Raw genomic sequence first — 18,523 nt, forward strand, 5'->3', positions numbered from 1 at the left:
GTTAAGTGAGTGCACGCACACAAAACAACCTGAAAGCTTGACACCTTAACCTGGATTAAATGTCCTGCTGTCACGGTTGTGTGTTGAACTTGTTAGTGTCCAAGCTGAGACAACTACACCACTGCTCTGATCAGACATTCATGTCATTCATGTATTCACAATCATGGCTGTGCATGTTTTATTAATCGATCTCAATCACTTTGTATACATGATGCTCTGCGTGATGTACACAGCTCAGCGACCTGTCATCGTCTCTTTGTTGTCATGTGTCTTTAGGCGGTGGATTTAAACACATCTGGTTAGGTTTAGTTAAACCCATTTTATATTAGGACTAAACCGCTGGATACTTTTTCATTAGTTACCATGGCGACGAGTCCTGCACAAGCAACACATATCGACATGCACTAGGACTGTAAAATAAACACCGACAACATGGCAGCCAAAACATGTCCGTTGCCCCCTGGTGGCTGCTTGCAGTATAGGTCATAAACCCCGCCTCCTCCATGTTAGAGGATAGAACATTGACCCAAATTATTACTCAGATAACTTTTTTCCGACAGGTGGTTTATGGCTTGTTAGATAGTTTTCATCGTGTTGACATGATTTTTCCGATACATTCGTATTTAGCTAATCATCATTGTCTTCAAAAGGAGGAAGTAACATTGTCGCTAGAAGCCAGCGGAGCAGCTAAGCTACGCAAAAAAGTGGAAGGAAGTGCTCGACAAGGAAGTGGGTGGGAGTCGTTCACACGTGGTCGGCGGGCGAGACACTTTAGCCTCACTTTGCTACAACGCGGATGAGAAGCCACGTCCTCCATCTTTATTTACAGTCTACAGCGAGGTAAAGAAATCTGTGGGTGAAGTCACAGGAAGTTCAGCCATCTTTATTTAAAGTCAACTATGATATCCCAAAGGCGTCTTAGGTGTGCCTCCAGGTTTAGAATGGAACCGGCAACAATCGATTAGCCGATAACCCGTCCTCAAAGCTGATCCACTCAACTCTTAAAATACAACATCGATGTGCCACTCTCTGTCACCGGATAACCAGCACGGTGCCAATCAGAACATCTGCAAATACCCACCCATGATATGTATGACAATCAAACAAAACAGCAGCAACGTAAACAAATACCCTGGAGGAGGAGCGATTACTCCTCCTCCTCCTCTTCCTCCTCCTGGGCAATGACAAAACAACTATAGTGTTGCAGTGGCTCAGTGACCTGTACATTCATCTCATGGGGCACCACTATGATTATCCTATATGTGTCTTTAAGTGACAGTACCAAAGTTGTTGTTGGTCTGTTTGGTCCGACCTCTAACAGAAATGATACATACTGTGTATGATACACAGTGCAGGTTAAAAGGTGATGTGCTGCCACTGCAGAGTGTCTTATCTTGTTGAATCTGTCACCTCAATGCTGCAAAAAGAGAAAAGAAAAAAGAAAAAACAGCCTCCAGAGGAGGACACTTCAGGAATTAATCATCTGTCTATCTGAGCTGTGTTTACCCAGCTCTGCAGATCACATTTATTATTTAATTACCAATATCTGTCACGTGCACACTCATTAAAATACTTCATATTTTACTGCATGTTCCACATCTGGGGGGGGGGGTCTCTCTATCGACACAAAAATATAAGCATATTTTAATAAACTGTAGTTTACTTCCATGTGTGGTTCACTAATGATATAGCAATGCGTCATTTAGCCGCAAATTCCATCAATATTTCTTTGCGTTTGTGCGCATATTTTTTGCGCAAAAAACAAAACAAACCAAATACTCAAGAGAGGTGCAAGCATGTGGCAGAGAGACACTGACTTAAACAGGGAGAGAGAGCGAAAGAGAGTATTTTGAGAGCTGTCACCCTGAAAGAGCGCGCACACACACACACACACACACACACACACACACACACACACACACACACACACACTGCTGGCCTGCAGAGTCGCTCAGCTCCGCTCCGCGCTGCCTGTAAACCAACCCTCCACCCGTCCATCCACATTATTACACTGTCCAACAAACAGCAGCACCACACAAAACACACACAAACAAAAACAACAACAAACACTCACTTCCCCAGCTCCTCGTAAAGCTGATATTCGTCTGTGAATCGCGTACAGGTTGTCGTGGCCATGTCTCTCCTCTGTCTCTCGCTTCTTCTCCTTTATCAACTCCGTAAAAAAAAATATATAAATATATGTATGACGGTTATTTGGAGCTAAAACTGCGTTAAAAATACACGTCCGCCCAGCAGCTAGACGGCCGTTGGAGCGGTGAAATGCCTTTCAGGAGGCGCAGAGCGGCGGAGGGTTTGATATGGAGAGACGGAGCAGCCTGGGTGGGTGTAGATCTCTCTCTCTCTCTCTCTCTCTCTCTCTCCACTATCTGACAGCTACCGCGCGCTGCCGACCCCTAAACAAGCCAGCGGGGCCGCGCACAGCCACTTCCTGCTAAGATTTTCAGAATAAAAGGCAGCTGTGTCAAAACATGAAATGAAACATTCTCGCATCGATACGCTGATTATTAAAGTTTATTTATTAAAAACAAATCATCCCCTTCTTGCTTCCATCAAGTATTTAGCTATGCTGGCTCGAGATCTATTCATCATGTTATTGAAATGGAGGAGTATACTTGTTTTAAAGAAAATGATTATTTTACTATTTAATAAAAAAGAAAGAATGAGAACAGGATAGTAGATATTTGTTGTTATGTTCTATATTTTTCTTTATAATGACCACAAACGAGTAGTTCATGGTAACCGCTGTACTTTTAACGTACTGTTATTTTATTTTGAAGGTCACCGTCACTGTTTCCGGTTTTGTGCTGCTCAGTTTGGCTAACTTGACTCAGTGCGCTTGATTTGGTTGTAACTTCACTGCTGAGCGTATCTGTGACCCATTCGCTCTGTGCCGCCCTCTGCTGGACTAAGTGCGCAAAAGCGGGACGCCGACAACGTAATCGAACACACCTCCCCGCCTGCACGCTGCGTACTTCCAAATAGGGGCAAATATGAGAGAGCTTGTTTGTGTCTTCAAAACGTGCCGCCATGTGCGCGGTAAATACAGGCGGGAGATCAATACGTTCAAACCTGCAGTTCACTTTACAAAGAGTCACTTCAGATGCCAAATTATTAGGGGAATAGAGACACATCTGCAGTGCAACATAAAAGCAAAAGTGATTATCTGTGATCAATATGGATAATTTCATAGGATCAGAGGATGAACAAATCCAAAATGTACGTTTTCACAGCAGATCAGGGACACTAATACACTACTTTTCCATTAACTTAACAACAGAAACAAGTCACTTCTTGAAGGTAAAATACTAAAAATAAATTCAAATAAACTAAAACTGCAACTGTCAGCATTTGTTTGACTTCCTGCTCCACACTGAGGTTCCGACTTGTTGTTCTGAGGTGACACTATCACCACATTTACAGGCAGAAGAAGACATACATGCTCCCCAGAGGATGAAATAACTTGGGTGTTGTCTTTAGCTTTCTCTGCAGCGCCACCTTGTGGTCAAACTATATGTCTGTCCAATACTCAGAAACCTTCAATATACTGTACCGATTCATTTCTTATATTTAGTGTCACCAGCAACCATAACAACATGTAGTGCTGCCCTGACCGTCCGCCATCTTGGCAACAACATAAACAACATATCTGTGGATGCTCTCAATCATCCAGGTCATAGTCATTGTCCAAGAGTTTAAACCAAGGCAACTGGACTCAAGGATTGTTCGCCACTCATGTGACTGCTGGGGAGTGAAGATTCAATTAAAGTCTTTATTTGTGTATTGTTATCACACACACACACTCAAATAGACAAAATAAATAGACCCAGATCCCTTCACCACAGTGCAGATCTTTCGCGTCACACACCATCAAATAAATAAATAAATAAATAATGTATCTCTACACCCCCCCCCCCCCATGCACTGCCTCATTATTATTATTATTATTATTTTTATAACATCTAGCAATATATGTTTGTGTGTCTGTGCGTGTTTCACTGCAGCAGCCGCACTGAGTTGATATGGAGGTGGTAGAGGAAGTCAGCATAGGACGCTCCACCGTTGGGGCTCTTGTCCTCAACCAGGTGGCGCTGTAGGGCCTCCTCACAGGTGTCGCCCTGCTTCGCCACCCACAGCTGACACGGGGAGAGAAAAAAAAAACATCGTCATGGTCTACCTGCTCCTCTCTCTTCCTCCCTTAGCAACTCCTGCAGTCTGAGCATCACACAGGCAGTCTCTGAACTCACGTGTTGAGCCAGCAGCTGCTTCATCTTACAGAAGCTTACAAATGTAGCTCACCTTGCGGGTGCAGGGTGCCTCTGAGTTCAGTGTGTCGATGAGCGATCGCACACTAATGGACAGAGGGTTTTCCAGAACTGGCAGCTTGGTCTGAAAGAACACATCAGAAAAAAGAAAGTCCACGTCTCTACACACTGTGTGTATTAGCTCACACACACATCCATCTTGTCTCTCACCTCTCCGGAGGGCAAAGAGGAAAAGCAGCTGGTGTTGAAGAGCTCAACCAGCTTGCCTGCTGGGACTTGGGTGCCCACCCAGAGCAGTAGCATCAGTGGAGCATGAAGCAAATACAGACCCCTGGGCTCCAGGCTGGCAGAACAGCAGCGCACTGCCTCTTGTGGGTGTGCCGAACTGGAGCTGTCCCTGGACAGTGGCTGGAACAAAGGAGTCAAAAAAATCCCATTAAAAATGTTTGCAAATAAAATCAGCAAATCATCAAAATACGCTGAGAGCACCGACCAGAGGAAACAGCAGAGGGTAGAAGTGTGTTGCCGTGCTGCGGGTGTCCATGCTGAGGACCTGGCAGCGCTGCAGCAGTCGCTGGTGGATGGAGCTTCGCAGGCCTGGCAGCAGCACCTCACTCTTCCTCAGGCTGTTGATGTAAACAGGAAGTGCTCGCAGGTACTGAGGAAGGACCAGCTACAGAACACAAACAACATAGAGTGTGTGTGATGGAAAATCATTTTGACTGTCAGAATATAAACATATATTTACACCAGTCTCACCTGTCCTGCTGACACTGAAGCAGAGCAGCAGTGTTTGCGGTACGACGCCAACGCTTCTGTTGCCTCCGTCTGAAGTTCCTCCCTCAGCTCCTGCAGAGGGCGCTCCAGCACTGCACAGTACACTACACAGGAAGGAATGTGTTGCGATTTATTACAGTTATCACCTAAATAATCTACTAATCTACAGGTCATATCCCTTACTCTTCTTGCAGTAGAAGGTGAGCAGTGTTTGGGCCTGGTAGTGCCTGAAAGCCTCCTGCAGGTCACGTGAGCATCGCAGGGTGAGCGTGTGAACCCTGGTCCTCCTGACTCCGGTCTGGATGCTGTAAGACAAAGCAACCTGACACACAAGAAGATTACTGCATGGATTCAAAGAAAGAGAAGCGACAGTAGATTTAACCCCTCTTCTGAGAATCACATCCTCACCTGTATGACTACACCTCTTGTCTCATCCAAAGTCCTTGTGTGCGCAAACTCCACGGCCAGTGTTGTCCAGCTATTAAGGGTTGCCATGGTGACATGTCCAGGGCTTGGACCGGGGACGAACATCCCGTAGCAGCCGGACACACGCAAATCTGATGAGACGGTTCAAAACACAGGAATCAGAAGGAAAGAGAAAGGAGCCTCTCTGCTTTATCTAACAGCACAATTCTCACACCTTTGCTGACAAATATCCTGAGCTCCGCCCTGTAGCCGGTGTCCGTCTCTACAGTCCTCTTTAGATCAGTGCTGAATCGGTCCCTGTCCATCTCCCCCTGTGGTGGAAACAACTCTATTTTTCTCAACAACAGACCATGACAATTTATTTTCAGCACGGTTCTGCATGTGATGTACCTGGAGGTGGCTGTAGGCGTGCAGAGCTCCGCCTGTCAGATATGGAATGTGTCCGGGCCATGCCCCGCCCACATCTTGCTGGGAGAGGACAAACAGGTGAACGCCGCATCCCTGATTGACACATTCTTTGGCCAATGAGATGGCTTGTTCCGATGGCTGAAAGATGGACTGAGAAAAAAGAAAAGAGGGGTGAACCACCCCACCACATATTTAATCCTCACGTCCTCACCCCGTATGTGTGGGAGTTACCTTTGGTTTGTTGGTGCCAAAGAACCCTGAGGAAGAGTTTGTGTGTCCAGACTCTATCAGAGGGGCAGTGTGGAAGATCAATAGCTTTCCAGGACAACTCAGACCCTGATTTGTGAGACAAACAGGATCATTATTTTAAGCACACAAAGAGAGTCCCATGAAAATGTTCTGCATTGATGCTACACCTGCAGCACAGCTAGCCCAGCTTTGACAGGCAGCTCCACGGGAACTCCAGTGGAGTCATCACACTCTGCAGTGAACTGAGGAATGAGCTGCAACACACTGACATCAGAGGGAGCAGATTGAAAATACAAGCACACCTTATTACAAAGAAAAGCTCTGCTAAGGGGAGCTAAGGGATTATTTTTGATCATTTCACCTTTTTATATGACTTTTTACTTATGTGTGTTACCTGTCGATACTTCCTATACAGTCTTTGAGCGACACCAGAAGCCCCTCCCGCACAGGTAGCTGCAGGTCTTCTGACTCTGTGATAACCAGCATGTGTGGGCGGGACAGGCCAGGACTAAGGTCATACAGGTGGATATTGTGATCGTACGTCATCAAACCGACGCGGACGTCTGACAAGGAGTCGTCATCATACCTGCTAAAATGAGAGTGAAATCCTTAAACCCCCCATGAAAAGTGTGTGTCTGTGCGTGTGTGTATGTAAGCGTGTGTCTATGTTACCTGTTCAGACAAGTGAGCAGCGTGTGTATTTGCTGTGTTACGAACTCCAAGTGTCCTCCTCTCAGCGCTGAGGCAGACACATCTATGGCTAGAAGCAGCACAGCAGGTTCATCCTGAGATAACATACAAAAAATGGCAACTTTTTTATTATTCACATATAAATTACATAATGGTGTCTTCACAGATGGAGAGCAGCTACTAAAGGCACAAAAGCAGGTGTGTGAAAGGGGCTACCGGAAAGTGTTGCACATGCATTATCCTTATATTTGGATGCAGTCAAATCTCCATGACAAAGATAGTGCCACTGGGGAGTGAAGCACAACTCTACTTATTGTCTCCTAATAGACAATCAACTTGCAGCCTCCCACACAAAACAGAAAAACAGGCTCTGCTCCATGTTTCCATTGAAAATGAGGTGGCCTCAGACTGATTATTCTGACCTTATAGTACGTACAGTCTGTTTAAAATAAGGTGCATCTTATCTAACATGCAAACAAACAAGTGCAGTAAGTGGAGCTGACCTTCTGAGAATGGATTATTTCATATGATCCCATACTGAGTTCAGGCCTCTTGTCTTTATCGACCCGAACCCCTTCCACCCCTTTGGTAGGCTGGTAGTGTTGCCATGGCACTAAGACAAGAGAGAGGAGAGGGGGACTGTTGTTGTTTCTAATGGAAATAATCCTGGTTCAGGGTTAGTAGGCTCGTAAATCTTACCTTCGCTTAGTTTACCGCAGAACGGACAGTAAAACCTTTGACCACAATCCTGCCAGCCCATTGCTGCGCACATGGAGGCTCCACACCCACTACAACCAACCACACAGTCTGGCTCTTTGCACAGTGGGAGGGACTTCTACAGGAAGCAAATGCATACTTTAAAACACACAGGAACGGCCTTGTAGAGGTTTCTGTAGTGGTAACTTAAAGGAGTAATGAAGAGTTGCTAAAAATGAACCTCTCCAGCATTTTGTTTCAACAAAGGAGTGACCAGGGCTCCCAGTGGCAGACGGCTGATCACCGCCATTTGCCCGTCACAGGGCACAACGTACGACACAGAGCGGATAGCATGAGGACTTGCATTACCTGCAAGAGACACAATGACAACAAGGTCACATGCTATCATGTTATCTGGCTGTACACCAAATTAATGCCTGCAACATCTTTATATTTTGCAGGGACTACACTAAAGTACTGAAACATGCACTAAGCAAAAAATAAAAGCTGCTTTCAGGTATGTTGATGTGTTTACCTCTGTCCTCTATAATGCAAGGAGTTGTTGCCAGAGGAGGAAGACGAGAAAAAGGCTCCGAGACGAAGACCTTGCCCTCCCACTCTGCCCTGTCCTCTGCCATCACCTTCACCTGGGAGAAACAGAGGTGTAAAGGCCCAGACACACTAAAACTTCCAACAGCAACAACGACCTTACAAATCACTTACAGCGCTGGGAAGGAGCTCTGGGTCCAGGCCATAACGGGACTCAGAGTTGGGACTCTGCAGTGAGGAAATGTAATCATTCAATCCCGCACAAACACAGAATTATTTTGCAGCAGTTCAGAGGGGGCCTGAGATATTTATGCTATTAACTAATAAAGCAAGACATTAGCAAAATGTCCACACCTGTGGCATGGTGTCCTGTGCAGAGGCATTGGGAACAAAGCTGTTTATAGTTCCTGAGGAGAAAGAGAAGGTCTATATTAAAATAATAAAACATCTTTTAATCCAGATTATAGTTTACATACATCCTGAAAAATCTGGCCAATTTGAGATGCACAGCCTGCCTACCTGTAGAGTGTGGTGCAAGAGTCCACTGAGGCTGATGTTGGATGGGAGAAGCAGGTGAGGCATTATTTTGAGTATATCCAAAAGGAGAGCCCACCTTTTCCCGCTGAAATTCAGGCGAAGGCATACACTGAGGACTCTGGTATAATGGAGGACTAACAGGCAGATGATTTTGATGTGGTGACTGAGGTCCATTCTGTAAAACCTGGTGTGTGTATGGAGGTTGGAAAGGGGGAGATCCTGCTTGGTAAGGGGTGCAGTGAGGGGAATAAAGTGACATTTGTTGAGAGTTGCGAGGCTGCGCCCCTTCTTTCATAAGAGGAAGAGAGCATGGAGGTATATGTCTTCCTTGGCTTACAGCATGCACGCTCTGATCAGCACTATGAGCAATCAGCATGTTGGGATGAGTGCTGTTCCTGGATGTATTATTCTGAAAGTCCCAGTTGTTTGTCTGCAGGTGGTTGTAGCAGGGCCTCTGATCAGAAGGCGAGCCCAGGTTGAGATGCTGAAAGCTGGGCAGAGGACTGCAAAGGGGTCCTGGAGGTGAAGCTGTGGACCAGCTGCTCTGGCCCACCCACGGCTGGCAGGGTGTCTGGCTCTGATTGGGTGAGGGAACGTCCATCCTCCTCCATCACTATCACTGGTGAGAGTGTTTCTCCGTGGAGGCGGGACCTAAGAAGACAACACAACATGAAAAAAGGGTTAAACCATCAGAACTGTAGTGTCATAGTGAAGCAAACATGATGGAAATGACTGTACCATCATAGCATGATTACACCCAGCTCATTTAAAGCATACTTTGCTATGTTTGCTAGCTAACGTTAGCTCATACAGCAAAGATGCTTGTGTAGGGTGGGCTTGACAGACAGCGAATCCGCCACATAATCAGACACGGTGAAATAAAACACTCAGCGTACATTAAATAGTCATTTGTTAAACACATTACACTCCATACCTTCTAATATCGCTGGAAACCCTGGGGTCCTCTGCGTGCTGCATTTGTTCACCAGCAATGCTAATGTTAGCGTTTCCATTTCCGCGTCTCTCGGAAGACAGAGGCAAAAACTTTTAACATTACAAATAAAATAAAAACACGAGGGAAAATATAACAGCTTTGACTCAAGTCATTCAGCCGCAACACTACCTGCAACCTCCATAAAACCTGCAGCTCACTGCATTGTTAGCATCATGTTGGCTAAACTCACGACAAAGCATTTCCGCCTTTCCTTTCAAAATAAAAGCGTGCCTAATTTTTGAGGTACAGTATTTCGAGCTTTTTCTATTCTAGTTAAACTTTGCTATAAACATCGCAGCTGAGCTTTATATTTTTTTAGATTATTTTACACGTTTCTTGCCAGAAAACCTAACCTTACAATAAATATATACTTTAAAATAAGGTCGTTGACATTCATTCAGACAAGGATACAAACATAAGTCTTATTTGTGAAATATCTGATTACATAAATTAAGCACAGAATTGTTCTTGGCATTTTATTATTGGTATAATAAATGTAAAACAAAATACCACATGCCAGTATAACAAATACCAAATGTCTGTCACAGTAGGCAAAAAGCATTATAAACTCACCATCCTCCACAGCTGTACATATAAACATGACAGAAGCGGTCAGAAACAGAACAGCTGCTAACCATTATCCACAAACAAAACGGTGATTAAACTCTCAGCTGCATTGCGACTACTGTAACAGAGGGTAATGTCCCACAATGTTGCAACAAACAAGGATATGAAGGCTGATATCCTTGTGCTGACAGGCACAGACTGCAGTGTGTTGTGCGCTCTGCTGAGAAGGTGATCGGCTGCAGCCTGCCATCTATCGAGGACCTGTACGTCTCCAGGACTCTGAGGCGTGCAGGTCGGATCACAGCTGACCCTTCTCACCCTGGACACGGACTCTTTGAGCCACTCCCCTCAGGCAGGAGGTTACGGTCCATTCGGACCAGAACCTCACGCCACAAGAACAGCTTCTTCCCCTCTGCTGTTGGACTCTTAAACTGTAATTAATGCACTGCTCTGCACTGTCTTCAGAAGGTCACTTTAGTATAGTCACTGCACAATGACGACTATTTGCACTGTTTACTCCATCTTGCACTACTTGCACACGAGTACCACCTCACCGATCCATGTGGTACCTGTTACATTATTACATTATTACACTGTTCCATTCGATCATATAAGGGTCTATGTTTACCATTTCATCTGCACAGTATTTTATGTTCTGTTCATTGTATGTCTGTTACGCCATGTCTGTCATGTAAATTTAGCCTTACTTTAGTTTATTTACTTAATTTTATCTTAGTTTTTATCTTATTGCATGTTAATTGTTATATGTTCTTTGTATGCACCAATCACTAAGGCAAATTCCTAGTAATGTGAACCCCCTTCACTTACATGGCAATAAACATGATTCTGATTCTGATTCTGATTCTGATTCTGAAAACGTCAACGTAAGTATGAAACGTTTGAAACACGTTTGTTTGTTGATACCAAATCACAGCTACAGCTGCTGGAAGTGTCCTGTGCTCTGCCGTGGCTCCTCTCGCATGGACCCATTCTGGTTTCTGGATAAACATCCACTTTGTCTTTTTAAGGTAGTGATCCTGTTTCGGACGTAGTCCTTTACGCCTTTCCATGAACGGTTCTGTAGTGCTTTTGGCTCAGCCTCGAGACACTGGACGCAGTCGTTTTTCTGAGGCACCTTGTGTCCCTGGATGAAACGCATCATGTGTCTTTCTACAGCACAAACTTCTTCCTCCTCCCATTTATGTTTGGGTTTGTAGTGTGCAGCTATAAAAGGGGAAAAGAAGGAAACAAAGTAAACTTTAGCCAGCTTCTGCAAACCCTGAAAAAGTCACTCGGCTTTGCAGCACTTTTAACACATGCAAAAACATAGATGACTAAAAAGAAATGGGTTAATAATAAACATGACTACCTTGTCCATTGGATTTGACAGATTTGGTAGGTGTAGTCATGTTTGTGCACGCTGTTACTCCAAGTGCTTGATGATGAGAGAAGCCTCCTTGTCCACAGTTTACACCGGAGAGTCCATTGTGATCCCAGAAGGCAGCTTGTTGTTCACTTGCAGGTTGAAATCTCGCTGTTTTAAGAGACAAAAATACTAAGTATTCTTATGCAGCACACACATACACACACAATCATTCTGATGCAATTCAGTGCATCAGCTTCAGGAACAGCCTCTGCACATCAGCGAGCCTCAGCTGCCTCCAACTGAATCATGAGTCCTTCTAGGACAGTTGGTAAACAGCGTGTAGAAGTGTTTTTGCAGTTCATCAAGCAGCCTCTAGGGGGCTGGCTCCAAAAATGATTCAATCCCCATTGACTACCATGTTAAAATCATGTTTACAGCCGTGGTTTCTTTTGATAAGTTACTTTTCTGTGCAGGAACTCAAGCATATTCTTACTTAAAGTAGACTTAAAATATATAATTATCACCATGACTGTCACACAATTAAATGCAAGGTACTGTTACTGGTACCTGTATTGGATCAAATGTGAGAATTACTTAAGCTCTAATAGTAATCTGAATGTTGGTTTGAACTGGCGTCTCCTCAAATCAGTGGACCAACTCCACTCAAATGTAAAAAAAATATGTTAAAATTTGTATTCTGGTACATTTGTGAAAGTGAAAATTACCTCCAGACTCCAGTTCAATGTCGTCCAGCGTCATGTCGCTGTTCTCTCGCAGGACCTGGACTTGATTATTAGGCCCCAGAATTTGGTCGGCCTCGTTATCATCCAAGTTCATCAGCTGCAGCATTGTTGTGAAATGTTTCCGGATCTTCTTGGACGTCAGTGCTTCTGGGTTTTTAGCTCCACATTCTCTGATATACTTTTGGAGGCACTCTGATCCGTTGTAGGCAGACAGCGTGCTTGGTCGGGCAAAGAGGTAGGGATTCTTACCGGGGATGCCACATGCCTCACGAACACTTACAAGAAGCTCCATTGCTGACACAAATTCAGGCTTTAGCAAAACAGGGACCTTTCTCCCGCAGTTCCCTGGTATGTCAAGTCTAATGAAGAACCCACACAGGGTTCTTTCCATATCTGAGACGGACACATCAAAATCATCAAGCACATCTGACTTCTTTCGTGACATAAAAGCCTTTAGTTGAATTAGCGATACCTCTCTGGGTCTCCTCCTGTTAAAGATGATTATGCGGCAAAGGACTGCTCGAGCTAGAGCAGCATAGGTTTCTGCTGAGGGGTCGTCTCTGAGTTTCTTCTCATCTCGAAGGTGAACACTTTCCAAGTGGAAATGCAGGCGCTTCACATCTTGTGCAAATGGCACCTTCTTCTCTGTGTCCAGTTTAGTTTCTTTGAGAGCTGACAAAGCATCTGAGGAAATGAGCTTATTCCATTTCTTCTGGTACACAGTGAGGAAGTGTCTGGCAGACTCTGCCTGTTTATCATCTCCACGCTTCACTGCGTTACTCTCAACAATTCCGCAGGTCTTCTGCAGGTGATAACCAAGCTTGAGGGCAAGCGAGGGAGCGCTGTAGGTTTTCTTTTCTGGGTCGTAGCCTGCTAGGACGTTAACTGCAGACACCACGTGTTGGAAATTTGAGGAGTGAAAAAAGTCCTCTAGCTTCTGCATAGGTGTGGTTTTCTGAGCCTCCAGAACTAGTCGTGCGATCTGACGAAGGTTTTGTCTTATGTAATGATACTTCTTCTCATCACGGCCATAATGATCGAACATTTGCTCTCCGAACTGCAGGAGAATCTTGTCATCCATGATGACTTGTGTCACATCATCAAAAATCATGTCGCTAAGAATGTTCCTGACACACTCACTTATATTGTCCCCGACAGCTTCGAGTGCACACCGCGATGCAATGCGCTTTCTCCCAATCTGTAACTCAGGGTCATTGTTGTCTTTCTCTGAGCACTTCTTCATGTGTCTGTACAAGGCTTTCTTACAGTAGAGACCTTGACAGTGAAGACAGTGAAGAAAGTCGAGGGCTTTTCCAGGTTGATTCGGTCTTTTTCGTACAGCAAGTTGCCCCTTTCCTGTTCTCAAAACAGTTTTATTATGAGCAAAGTTTCCTTGATTTGTAAGTTTCTTCCATACTTTTCGTCTTTCTCTGGAATGTTTGGGATACTGAAATGCAGCAGCGACTTCTGGTTTGTCACTGTGGATCCTCTCAAGATGTCGTGCCAATTTGATCATTGGCTTGGCACAAAACAGACAGTAATTCCTCTTGTCATAAATGCGCTGCTTGTTTGAGTTGGACATCGGTAACACAACAGTTTCTGGAGGCTTCTTCTGACTGGCTGCACATTGCTTCTTTGGAGGGGAGGCGCTTTCCTCCTCACACGAGGAACTTTCTGATTTGGCTCTTTTTCTCAGTGGGACAGGAGACCTCCTGTCCGTGGGGGTCGACGGACTGTTGTGACTGCATTCATCAGAAAAACAGCTGCTAGCCTCAGACTTGAAGCCAGAAGTGTCAGGTAAGTAATCAGGATCCCTGTCATCACCTGACTCGCCTGAAGTGTCTGCCTTTTCCTGAAAACAAAATGAAAACAACTGTATTAAAAACACACACAACTTCAGTATGTCTAAACTTAAGCTAAAGATAATGTAGCTTGTCTGTGAAGACAAGATCCAGGTCATGTTATATCCAAGAGGGTAAAACTGAACTGATAAAGCCACTCAGGGTAAGCCTAACAGGTAAAACAGAGGGTAGTAGCGCCACTCTTGCTATCAATTTATTTACTTTAAAAACCCTTTTTAAGGACTATCCCCATCTCATCCCTTGAAAGTTATTTTTTTTTTTACTGCTAGGCCGCTGTTTACTGCTCTGCCTTTTTCAACCCCACACACACAGAGCAGTGTTTTCCCTTCCTTTATATTGGGGGGTGACCCCTCAAACTCATGTTATTTATCTTATTTGCATTTAACATGTGGTTTCTGTCCCTACATGATGGCATCTTTTAAAATTCACTGCTGCTGTCTGTGCACAATGGCCCGATCTACATACACACAGACACACACGTGTGCGCACAAACACACATACAAACAGGTGCGAACACAAACAAACACACACCGCTGATTCTTCTGCTGACAGTGGAGAGTCTGGCGCCCCATTTTGTTCATCATAGAACAAAGACGATGAACTATCTGCCAAATGATGTGACTGAAGACAGAAAAGACAATAAGAAGTATATGAGCAGCCTGAAATAAAAAAAATTTGATTTTAAACAGTCACACACTTACCTTTCCTGTAGAGAGCTGAACTTGGCCTGCATGTCCTGTCTTAGTTTTTTCACACTGAGAGGATTCATCTGTTGATGGAGAAGGCTGCTGGGGAAACCAAAGTGTGTATGCAACAGGTCTGCCTGTGTTTCAGAGATGAAAAGCATAGAAACAAAAACATACCTGAAGAGCTGTGTGTGGAGGCGGCCGATCACCACTGTCATCTGGAGGTAATGATTCCAGCTAAAAAGGAGAAATAAGTGAAGGAAATGTGCAGAATTGCAAAACATATAAAATTTAAAAAGGCATTACTGGGTAACAACTTCCAAACTAAGTAACACTTACAAGTTTATCCATCTCTGCTAATTGTTTCAGTAGCTGTGCACGCTGATGTAAAAGTACTGCACGCCGCCGTTCATTGCTGTCCTGAAAGCAGAAAAAAATAAAGAAAAGCGAAACAGTTAAACAAAGATTTTCATAATAAATGTAATGTAATGTGTTTTCTCACCGTTGGAGGAATATTCCCCTCTGGTAATGACTCTTTGCTAGAATGAACATCTGGAACAGAATCGCTTACAGCTCCTGACAAAAATACAAACACATTAATGTCTCCAACAAGTGACTTGATCTGCATTGTGTTAAAATGTAATTTTTCCTTTAATGAATGCAGCGCTGAGACAGCAAAACAATAAAACTAGAGTTCCTCAAATGGCCACTTGAGGCTGGCTCCAAGTATAAATGTAGTCAGAAGTGGTTGTTGACACTTTTTGTTCCAATTTAGATATATATAAATTAACCAGGAGACACCCAGTGGTTTCGAATGTGTACAAGCATGTACGCATAAATCTAATGAAACATTCAGGTATTACAAATACAGCATACCTCTGCATTGTAATGGCGGTATCCACTGAAGCTGCTCCTGAGAAGTGGATGAGGCACAGCTGTGAGCGTATCCTGTTACAGCGGCCGCCTCCACATTTTCTCCTTCAAAAGTAACTTGAGGTGTACTTACATTCTGCCTGCATGATGGCAGGCTAACAGGCAGATCGTGAAGTCTGTTCGGTAAACTGTGACTTGGTAATGGAGTTTGAAATGATGCTTTGTAAGGGTCGTGGCATGACAGGAGTGGTAAATGCTGAGGCCTACAAAGCTGCAGTCCTTGGATTGGCTGAGAAAGGGACGGTGGTGGTGGGAGGTGTTTGCCTTGGTTTGCAGTAATCAGCATGGGAGTTTGAGAACTTTGCTGAGCAGAGGAAATGATGTGAGAGGCATTTGGGATAGCAGGGTTGGAAAACATTGTGCTGGATAATGAAATGTTACTGATGTGAGGGTCTTTCTGAAGGGCAAGGTGATGAAGGCTATTTCTGGAAGATAAGGTGCTCAGATCGCTCATACAGCCCTGACTGGATGCCTGCAGGTGGTCGTACAAAGGTCTCTGGTCCGAGGATGAGCCCAGGTTAAGGTGCTGTGGGGTGCTGAGTGCATTGATGGGTCCCTGAGATGAAGTTGTGGACCAGCCATTCTGGCCAACCCACGACTGGCATGTTATGTGGGTCTTATTTGCTGCTGAGTTGTCCATCCTTCTCCATAACCATCAACATCTGTGGCTAAGAGTCTCCTAGTACAGGTGTCCTACAAGAGCAAAACAACATGCAATTAATCATCAGGATCACAGTGTAATTAAGTTTCCCCCTTTCCTAATAAACTGAGCCTAAATTTCACGTGAAACAACACGCTGTTTAGTGGTAAATATCTAGATTCACGAGTGACACAGTAACACAAAAAGTTCAACAACAGTCTACAGCTGCTGAAAGTGCACAACACTACACTAGAAGGTTTATTTTCTAAGTTCAACACAGCGTTAAGTTATTTTTGTAAGTGTTTTAGAGAGACGACCTTACATCAGAAAAAATGCTAAATTAAATCACTGCAGAGATGTTTAGGAATGGTAGGGACAGTATTCAACCGTCTAAAATAAAACATTGATGCTTACACGTCAGAATGAGATAAAGCGTAGCGAACATAAATACATCAACCAACTAGCAAACCATTCCAGGGAGTCTTTAGCTAGCTAGCCATCGTGATTAGCTGCAAGCACGCTAAAATGTGAACTTTCGCTATTACTCACGCAGCTGACGTCTGACGTCCACTCTACCGAGCAGACAAAAAACATGCTATCGTAAAATATATACATATATATTCTATAAATTGTTAGAGCAGTTGTACTGTACCAGCAGACATCACCGGAAGCTGTGGTCGTTGTTTATTTACTGTTCACACCAGCTTCCGGTTCTGTCGTTTCAAAATAAGAGCACCTTGACACAATGTCTTTTAGTTTTTGAGAGGTATTTGGATAATTTAACACAATACAACAATTATATAATTAGTTTGATTGCTGCAGGACAATCAAACTCTTGTTCTTCATGTGATTTTAACTTTTCCACCAGAGCTTTTATTTTGATTGCCGTTGCTAGGCGCAGCGTATCTTCATTATCTACATTGACCGATTTCAGCGATTCAACTATCAAAATCTTCATCTCAGAGAGGACATTCAAGTCAACTTCAAGTTTGTTTGTTTTTTTTCAAAAAAATGTAGTTTTTCAAATATTAAGCAATTTTGGTGTCATTGTTAAAATGGGAAACTAAAACTTTTTGTTTAGTGAATCTGTTTCTCAGCAGACTTTGACTTTTCTAACAGGAAGAATCTGTTGATTAGTTACACTGCGTGTAGTGACACTGTGACTCTGACATGTCAATGTTTGGCTAATGAGGACATGTTAATGCACTCAGTCGGTCTCAAACATGAGAAGTTTACTTCATTTGTTGCCTGTGTGTAAAACAGCTTCAGTTAATGTTTTTGTAGTTTTTTAGGTCATGCTTTGTAGTTTTTCTTGTCTGTTTAAAGTTGTTAATGTCTGTGTTTGTTCTCTGCCTGCTGTTGTAGTTTTTGTTGCAATCTTATTCACAAAGTGAAACTTTTGCAGTCCTCACCTGACCAGAGAAATGATTCCTGTTTGTGTTCGACAAACTAAAGAGAGACCATGAAGAGCATTAGTTTCGATTCGATTCTGGGCCAAACACATATACCGTAAAACTTCAAATAATAGCCCGGCCTTTATTTGCCTAAATCGCAAAATTGTCCCTGCTTATATTTGGGGCAGGCCTTTAATTATTCTGGCGAAAAAGCCATCCAGAATCCTTCCATCAATAATGTCATCTTACATTTCTTTAGCCTTGTTTCAGTGTCTCCATGACAACGTCACACGTTGTCATAAATTGTTATTGTTGTCAATTATGTTATATTTATGGTTATATATTCGCTCCTTACCTTATGAGAAGATCAGACCCGGCTTATAATTGAGGCCGGCCTTTATATCTCCAAATCCATAAATGGACTGGGCCTGTAAACGGGGCCGGCGTCAGTTCGGGACTCGGCTATTATTTGAAGTGTTACGGTATTGTGCTCAGTCATACTGCTCACTGTACTTCTTGGATTTTTACTGACACTCACTCTTAATCTTATATTATCTTAAATCCTTCAGCCTTTGAGGACACCGACCCTTTTAGCAGTCCTTCATCCAGTAAAGCTGACACCCTGTCTTTAGATCTGCCATCTTACTGTGACAGCCTCATGTCTCTCCGTTCCTCACCTCCCACCTCGAGAAGCTTTGAGACCGTTGAGCGTCTCTCAATTTC

General features: G+C 43.8%; 3 protein-coding genes across 32 annotated transcripts in view; all 3 read right to left on the reverse strand.

Moving 5' to 3' along the window:
* camk2b1 (calcium/calmodulin-dependent protein kinase (CaM kinase) II beta 1) overlaps positions 1-2,368 on the reverse strand; it is a 56,793-nt gene extending 54,425 nt beyond the window's left edge. For all 23 annotated transcript variants that reach the window (XM_028413512.1, XM_028413503.1, XM_028413511.1 and 20 more), the window contains exon 1: positions 2,075-2,368. In XM_028413512.1, the coding sequence (XP_028269313.1) occupies positions 2,075-2,136 (62 nt within the window). In that variant the 5' untranslated portion in view covers positions 2,137-2,368. The remainder of the gene's footprint in view (positions 1-2,074) is intronic.
* Positions 2,369-3,987: 1,619 nt separating this feature from the next.
* Positions 3,988-9,795, reverse strand: LOC114441399 (protein transport protein Sec24C). 4 transcript variants are annotated; one of them, XM_028414308.1, is made up of 22 exons: positions 9,739-9,795; positions 9,550-9,636; positions 8,598-9,266; positions 8,433-8,485; positions 8,253-8,306; positions 8,065-8,176; positions 7,771-7,898; positions 7,533-7,668; positions 7,337-7,446; positions 6,816-6,928; positions 6,538-6,732; positions 6,311-6,407; positions 6,126-6,230; positions 5,877-6,044; positions 5,701-5,797; positions 5,469-5,617; positions 5,244-5,382; positions 5,043-5,164; positions 4,777-4,956; positions 4,494-4,691; positions 4,318-4,407; positions 3,988-4,154 (listed from the first exon to the last, which is right to left on the reverse strand). In XM_028414308.1, the coding sequence occupies exons 3-22, from the start codon at positions 9,214-9,216 to the stop codon at positions 4,014-4,016; spliced, it is 3,006 nt and encodes a 1,001-aa protein (XP_028270109.1). In that variant the 5' UTR covers positions 9,217-9,266; positions 9,550-9,636; positions 9,739-9,795; the 3' UTR covers positions 3,988-4,013. The 4 variants fall into 4 exon arrangements, with proteins under 4 accessions (XP_028270109.1, XP_028270111.1, XP_028270110.1 ...); XM_028414310.1 differs by having other exon boundaries at positions 6,538-6,651; positions 9,550-9,794; XM_028414309.1 differs by having other exon boundaries at positions 6,538-6,729; positions 9,550-9,794.
* A 1,133-nt stretch (positions 9,796-10,928) lies between these two features.
* On the reverse strand, positions 10,929-17,100 carry LOC114441993 (uncharacterized). Of its 5 annotated transcripts, XM_028415221.1 has the most exons (11): positions 17,059-17,100; positions 15,840-16,459; positions 15,710-15,746; positions 15,336-15,409; positions 15,173-15,253; positions 15,011-15,070; positions 14,849-14,935; positions 14,679-14,768; positions 12,268-14,137; positions 11,546-11,710; positions 10,929-11,400 (listed from the first exon to the last, which is right to left on the reverse strand). In XM_028415221.1, exons 2-11 carry the CDS (start codon positions 16,404-16,406, stop codon positions 11,111-11,113), a joined length of 3,321 nt encoding a protein of 1,106 aa, XP_028271022.1. In that variant the 5' UTR covers positions 16,407-16,459; positions 17,059-17,100; the 3' UTR covers positions 10,929-11,110. The 5 variants fall into 5 exon arrangements, with proteins under 5 accessions (XP_028271022.1, XP_028271021.1, XP_028271018.1 ...); XM_028415220.1 differs by having other exon boundaries at positions 14,849-14,932; positions 15,710-16,459; XM_028415217.1 differs by having other exon boundaries at positions 15,710-16,459.
* Positions 17,101-18,523: the final 1,423 nt, after the last annotated feature.

The sequence above is a fragment of the Parambassis ranga genome, chromosome 9, assembly GCF_900634625.1.
Source record: "Parambassis ranga chromosome 9, fParRan2.1, whole genome shotgun sequence".
NCBI lineage: Eukaryota > Metazoa > Chordata > Actinopteri > Ambassidae > Parambassis > Parambassis ranga.